Source organism: Pistacia vera, unplaced genomic scaffold (genome assembly GCF_008641045.1).
Source record: "Pistacia vera cultivar Batoury unplaced genomic scaffold, PisVer_v2 Contig1144, whole genome shotgun sequence".
Lineage (NCBI taxonomy): Eukaryota > Viridiplantae > Streptophyta > Magnoliopsida > Sapindales > Anacardiaceae > Pistacia > Pistacia vera.
In genome coordinates, this window is record NW_022195187.1 from 397,430 (window position 1) to 404,861 (window position 7,432).

General features: G+C 36.7%; 1 protein-coding gene and 1 pseudogene across 2 annotated transcripts; both read left to right on the forward strand.

The window, feature by feature from the left end:
- The first annotated feature begins 2,439 nt into the window (after positions 1–2,439).
- Positions 2,440–4,575, forward strand: LOC116144929 (S-adenosylmethionine synthase 1). 2 transcript variants are annotated; one of them, XM_031430361.1, is made up of 2 exons: positions 2,440–2,554; positions 3,271–4,575. In XM_031430361.1, exon 2 carries the CDS (start codon positions 3,278–3,280, stop codon positions 4,451–4,453), a length of 1,176 nt encoding a protein of 391 aa, XP_031286221.1. In that variant the 5' UTR covers positions 2,440–2,554; positions 3,271–3,277; the 3' UTR covers positions 4,454–4,575. The 2 variants fall into 2 exon arrangements, with proteins under 2 accessions (XP_031286221.1, XP_031286229.1); XM_031430369.1 differs by having other exon boundaries at positions 3,276–4,575.
- Positions 4,576–5,317: 742 nt separating this feature from the next.
- Positions 5,318–7,359, forward strand: LOC116145391 (annotated as a pseudogene).
- The last annotated feature ends 73 nt before the right edge of the window (positions 7,360–7,432 follow it).

Consider the following 7,432-nt stretch of genomic DNA (forward strand, 5'->3'; position numbering starts at 1 on the left):
ACCTTTCCTCGATAATAAGCTCATCTTTATACTTAGGGTCTTGGATTTCTAATAACTCAAATGCTATCTGAAATTTTAAAGCCACCTCCAACGTCAAATAAATGGGATTCCATCTTGTTTCTACATCAAGAACTATAAGACTTTTAGTTTCCAACTTTTCTTGCTCCACACACTCCTTAAACCTTTGTAATCTTGTTGGAGAAGACCTCGCTGCAAAACGAATTCTAAATATTGAGTCATTCAGCTCTTTTAACCCCTCTTTAACATTAGACTCAATAAATGTGCAGAACATCTCATGTGAAGAAAGTTACCATTCAAGGCACTTCCATTCCAACGTTCTAACTGATGCTTAAGATAAGTTATTCCAACATCATTAGAACTTATATTGCCAACAGTCACGGTGAACACCTTAGAAATACCCTAATCAATCAAACATTTCTCAATTGACTTGCCAATAGTTAAACCTTTATGATTGGTAATTGGACAAAAGTTTAAAATCCTTTTGTTCAGTTTCCAATTATCATCAATAAAGTGAGCCGTAAGACACATGTAATTAAGGTTTTGGCAAGAAGTCCACATGTTAGTAGTGAGACAAACACTATGAGAATATTTACTAAAATAATTCTTCAACTTTTGTCTCTCATCATAATAAATTTTCAAACAATCTCTAGTCAGAGTAGTACAACTAGGTACTTGAAACCTAGGTTGTGCAATACTCATCATTCGATGAAACCCCTCACGCTCCATTATCCTAAAGGGCAACTCATTAGTAATTATCATTTTAGCTATAACATCCCTAATCAAATCCTAATCAAATTTCCAAGCCAAAAGTGAAGCGGAGGCAGAAGTAGCTGCAACACCACTTGAGTGCTATTGAAAGACTAAGGTTCTTTGTTTCTTGTCCACCACATTGAAAGGGTATTTTTTACACCTAACTAAGTGGTTACGTAGAGAAGTACGTAGTACTACTTTTGGTTGGACAAGTAAGAATAGACCCACAATAATTACTTGTAGTTGTCATATTATCCTTATTCTCACAAGGGTTTTTAGTGAAATGGTCCCACATTTCTGAAGCATTCTTCCTAGTAGTAGAATTCACTCGTTTGGGAGCTGTAGTTGCTCATGGAGGCATAAAACTCACATGAGTTGGAGTAGGATTTTGACCTTTTGTCACTGAGATTGACATATTAGTGCCACTGCCAACCAGCCTAACCCCACAAGTAGTACTAGTATTTTCACCAGTGGAGGACATTTGCAATACATACAAAGGTGTCAAAAATATCCATAATTTGTGCTTCTTTACTCATTCATCCCTAAATAAAACATACTCTAACAAACTCTACTTGGAACATAACAAAACAAAACACCCCTATAATGGCAGGTTACAACAGTATTATAAAGCAATCAACATCATTTAATTACTCAAAAACCAAACATCACCAACTGCTATCAAACTGCTATAATGTGTAACTTTGAACTGGCAATAGCTTACACTCTACACTGCCAAACTGCCGTCAAATGTCAATAAGGTTTGTCTTCTTCTTTAGTTTGTTACATACTGGGTAGCAGAGAATTGGATAATTATTGGTACATTTAAAATAATTTAATATTCATGTCTAGCTGTTAACACAATAACACAAGCAAATTTATTGGCATCTCTACCATTGGGCTAAAAATATCTGACTTGGATGAAAAAGTTGATTAGCATCTCTACCCGTTTTGCTAAAAATCAATTCTCTTCTTGACATCTACGCAATTTATTATAATTAAAAGTAAAACCAAAATCATGAAACTTGTATCTTAGAAGAGGAAAAATCATTGAAATCGTTTGTTTTAAGAAAATATACTTTTTAAATAATTTTTTTATTTTAAATAATTGTTTGTTTGATAAAAATACTAATACTATGAGGAAAGTAATCACACGACGAGATGATTTTGAATCTCAAGAAGAAAGAAAGAAAGTTTCAAATTTGAAATCAGCAAAAAGAGTATAAACAAAATCCTAATTAAGAAATTGGGGAAAATTAAAAAAAATAAATAAATAACACTCTAGTTAAGTTTGAAATTGGGAAAATGGGTGCAATAAAAAACCCTAATTAAGTTTGAAATTGGGGAGAAATGGTGTAATAAAAAACCCTAATTAAGTTTAAAATTGGAAGAAAAGGGGTGCAATAAAAACTCTAATTAAGCATGGTTGTTTTGTATATTAAAGAGATTTCAAAAATATAATAAAAATGTATTTAACAATGATCAATTTGATGGTCCTTAGTTAGAAAGCTCAAATTAATCAGCAAAGCCCGTATATACATAAGAAAGTACAGTTCAACCGGTTAAAGTTGCCCCAAAGCCCAGCCCACCTAAAACAGCAACCCAACCCAACACCAAGATAATCGGATCATGAATGAACTCCAACACTGACCAAAATCACGTCTACGTTCAACCAATTCACCGTAATTTCTGTATCCTATATAACCTTCCTTTTTCACCCCCAACGCGTTCTCTCTCTTTTCGTAACTTTTCAATTCCTCGTATTTTATTTCTCTTGACTTGAGAGGTACGCTCAACCCAAACAATAGACTTTTTGGTTCTCCCTTTGTCTTCTTGTTTCATCTTTATATGTAGAATTGCCTAATATTTTTATGTGTAGTGTTGTTTGCTTCAATTCTGTGATCATGTTTTGTTGGGGTTTTTGTAATCTTGTTTCTTTATTAATCTATAACTGGGGTTTCATGTTTATTGTATTATTAAATAGAATTCATTTGCTTTCTTTTTGTCCTACTCGCATTCTTTTGTGGCACCTGGCAGTGGCATTGATGTTTGATGCTATATATTTGTTGCTCACAAATTTAGGTTTTAGCAATTTGGCACATGTTAGAGCCTTAACAACAATTTTAGCGTGTTTTGTCTGCTTATTGTCAAATTTGCTTGGTGTGTGTAAGCTTGCACATTGCACATTTTTTTCTTCAATTGAAGTGGGTCCGGATTTTATAAACTGGAATTAGGTGTTGGCATTGTATAAGAAGAGAGGGTTCTCAAGTAAATTTTGTTGCTTTATGCTTGTGAAAGGTGTCTGAAGCTTAGGTGATTAATTTTAACCTATTGAAGGACAACTTGAGTGTTCTACTTTAAGAACTAGTTGGATTTCGGATTTCTCCATCCACATATGTTGTGACAGTTTTACATTTCGTTTTGAGAATGATTGATTTTCCTTGAAACTTTGATTTTGTAAGTGTAGAGAACTGACATTAAAATGTGATGTTCTGTTTGAAGCTTAGTGATGGAGACTTTTCTCTTCACCTCTGAATCTGTCAATGAAGGGCACCCTGATAAGCTTTGTGATCAAGTTTCTGATGCAATCCTAGATGCTTGTCTGGAAAAGGATCCTGAGAGTAAAGTTGCTTGTGAGACCTGTACCAAGACAAATATGGTTATGGTCTTTGGTGAGATCACCACCAAGGCCAAGGTGGATTATGAGAAGATTGTTCGTGACACTTGCAGAGGTATTGGATTTCTGTCCGCTGATGTTGGCCTTGATGCTGATAAGTGCAAGGTGCTTGTCAATATTGAAGAACAGAGCCCTGAAATTGCTGAAGTTGTTCATGGCCACCTGAGCAAGAGGCCTGAGGAAATCGGTGCTGGTGACCAAGGTCACATGTTTGGATATGCAACTGATGAAACGCCCGAGCTAATGCCGCTGACTCATGTTCTAGCTACCAAACTTGGAGCCAAACTTACTGAGGTGAGAAAGAATAAAACTTGCCCATGGCTGAGGCCTGATGGGAAAACCCAAGTGACTGTTGAGTATCGGAATGAAGGTGGAGCCATGGTACCACTGAGGGTCCATACTATACTCATTTCAACTCAACATGATGAAACTGTTACCAATGAGCAGATTGCAGCAGACCTCAAGGAGCATGTGATTAAGCCTGTGATTCCAGCTCAATACCTTGATGACAGCACAATCTTCCACCTCAACCCATCAGGACGTTTTGTCATTGGTGGACCACATGGGGATGCAGGGCTTACTGGTAGGAAGATCATCATTGACACTTACGGTGGGTGGGGTGCTCATGGTGGTGGTGCCTTCTCGGGCAAGGATCCTACCAAGGTGGATCGCAGTGGTGCTTATATTGTCAGGCAGGCTGCAAAGAGTGTGGTTGCTTCAGGCCTTGCACGACGTTGTATTGTGCAGGTTTCTTATGCAATTGGTGTGCCAGAACCGTTGTCTGTGTTTGTGGATACTTACAGTACAGGAAAGATTCCAGATAAGGATATATTGGCTCTGATTAAGGAGAACTTTGATTTCAGGCCAGGGATGATCTCAGTCAATCTTGATCTGAAGAGGGGAGGCAACTTCAGGTATCAGAAGACTGCTGCCTATGGGCATTTTGGCCGTGATGATCCGGATTTCACCTGGGAGACTGTGAAACTTCTCAAACCTAGCAACGCTTAGAGCCTACTTTCTGAGTTAAATGCTTTTCTGTGACAAGTTTTGTTCTGTTCCATTTCTTTCTTTTTCCAGACGAGGGAAGCATTTATTTTAATGGGGTTTAAATTTTATTTCTTTTCTGGCCAGGAATTGAGTAATGATTAGAGTTTAGAATTGCAGCTGAAATTGAGGTTTTCAGAGGCCATAGTGTATTAGGGATTTGTTTATCTTTTGTCATTAGCCTTCACTTGACAGAAGCAACAATTCCTGACAAGCTAGTTCTCTTTTTCTCTGCTTATATATTTTACATTTATTTGAGAATATAACGTTAGGATATTTGCTGTTACTGTGGTTATTTCCATAAAAGCTTAAGCCTCATACGACTCATACCAAACGGTTAATTCCCTAGACGACATAGAAAAATAACCAGTGTTTTGAGAGGATTGATATATTTTTTCAGCATGAATAAACGTATATAATAATATAAACTCCTTTTAAAGATATATATATATATATATAAATTGGGGGTATTTTATTTTTTTAATTTCTAAAATTTCAATATGGTTATTTTTAACCCTGTCCTTAATTTAGGGATAATTGAATTGATCCTCCCCAAATAATCAAAGATTTTGGCGGGCTATTTCGAATAAAGCAGGTAAAGTAAAAGAATGAATCGATCATTAGATTCACAGTAGCTTCAATTATTTCGAGTTTTCTACTGAATTTCTTGTTACTTGTTTATTTGATTTTATCTTTTTATGTCTGTTTGCAAGTTACTTAATCATCGCGCGTTTTGGTAATTTTTGTTCTGCATTGTGATTCTGTAATTTAAGCGATTTTGGTCAACTGGGTTGTTTGATTTTCAGCATTTTGAAGCTTTGCTTCCATATGAGATTTGCATTAACTGTATTTCCTAGGAATGGTATTGTCAATTGGTTTGTTTAATTAACGAGAATTTATCAAATTGATGGAGGGTTTAATGATAGGTGAATTTGTTTTGTTGTTTTACTCAGTTGACTTGACATTTGTATCAGTTGATTGTATTTTCAGATTCTACAAGTTATTGGATCAAATTTGCTTAGAAGATATGGTTATTTGTTAATTTTGTTAGTTTAGAATAGGCGATTTCTTTGGGTGACTTCATTCTCTTGGCAGTTCATTAGATTATTCAGAGTTGAGGAGAGTGGGTTTATTTATTATTTATTTTTGACATGGAACAGGTATGAGAGATCAGGGAGGTATGGTTGGATGGTGCAAAAGGTGAGGGTGAGAAGGACATGGAGTATTTCTTTGATTCGGTTTAGTCTCATTCGTCAACTTCAGCCTGGGGCTGTCATATTTTCTGATGCTGGTCCTGATACCAGGTGGATTGGAGATGAGGCTGGTGTTGCTAGCTCCACTTGCTGGTCTCTTTTCATCGGAGTTCTGCTACGATTGGTGGTACTGATCCTGGGTGAGTTTCTTTCATTGTTCCTACCTTAGAGTAGTATTAATGGGATTTCTAGCTTTTAAATAGATGGCATTTATGCAAGTCATAACTCACTTAAAGTTCCTATCTTGGTAACAATCCTAATGTCTAGTTCAAGAGTACTTATTTGGTTAAAACCTGATGCCATCCTGATGCTAATCAAGTCAGATAGCCTCCATTCTACCTCATGGAGGACTGAAGGAGAGTGGGGAGGATGTTGGGGACAACCATTATAGGCTTTCTAACTCTGTGTAGAAATTCTTCTGCTTGCATCCGACTTCTGGTTCGGATGTAATCCCCTGGTTCTTATGTTTGATGACTTCTTTGATATACTGATACCCAGAGTTTTACATGTAACATCTTGTGCACTTCAGAGATTATAATTTATCGACACTTGCACCATGCTATGAAGCAGGCTTTGTTTCAGCAATGTTAATTCTGATTAAGAACTTATGACATACAGAGATGATATGGGGCGCTATGCTGCAATAAAAGAAAGGTTGATCTTAGTGATCAGCTTTTAATGGTGGTGTTATTTTCTTAAAATAATCATCAATTTTGAAAGATCAGTTGAGACTGCCATAAGGCCTTTTCCTTAGTCGTAGACATTCAGTCTTTGAATGAAGAAACTTTGTGAATTGTTAGGTTCCTCAATTTTTTCTTCTTCTTGCCGTCTTTTAAGAATGGAACAAAGTATTAAGGTTCATTTTCTTTTGTTTGGCATACTAACAGATACTCTCAGGGGGGAGACCACAGGGTCACTGACGGTACCTGCTGATGTGATGTTTCCATCAGACCTGGCTGGTTTTGGCATGCATCAGAAGCTCCGAAGTCAGCACTGAAGCTTCTTGACATATACTACAAATCGTCGGAAGAAACTGTCTGTTATTGCTAAATGTACCTCCAAATTCTTCAGGCCTCATCGACTGAAGATATACAAATCTTAAAGAGTTCAGTGAGCTTCAAATCCATATTTTCCCATAATCTTGCTGAGAATGCTCTTGTTAGTGCTAGCAGTACAAGAGGAGAAGTAACGAACTCGGTTTAACCCTCACAATGTCCTGAAGAAGGTATCTACTCCTACTGGGCTCCTGAGAAAAATAAATCTAAATGGGTGTTGTCCTTAGACCTTCAGGAACCGGTATCTTTTAATGTTTTACAAATTCAAGAGCCGATTCCATGGGACAGCGTGTTATTGAGTTTCATCTGGATATCTTGAATGAAAAAGGGAAATGGAAGAAGCTGATTAATGGCACAACAGTTGGATATCGAGCTGTTGCATTCCTACCATTAAAACTCAGCAGTTGAGGCTTGTAGTTGACAGTCTCGGGCTGATCCTCTCATTTCTTATTTGGGACTTTTTATAGATCCATTCTGTGTTGTGACAACATGTCTGATACAACTCCAAACTATGATACTCACATTATTCGGCAAACTGTTGCCACAATGTGGCAATATTTAGCTCTTCATGGAATTCACCTCCATGATCTCTGTGTAAAAATCACAATTTATAAATTATAATTGATTTCCCCAAA

Excerpts from the sequence above, each read along its gene's own strand:
- LOC116144929 (XM_031430361.1), top strand. The coding sequence starts at position 3,278 with ATGGAGACTTTTCTCTTCACCTCTGAATCTGTCAATGAAGGGCACCCT.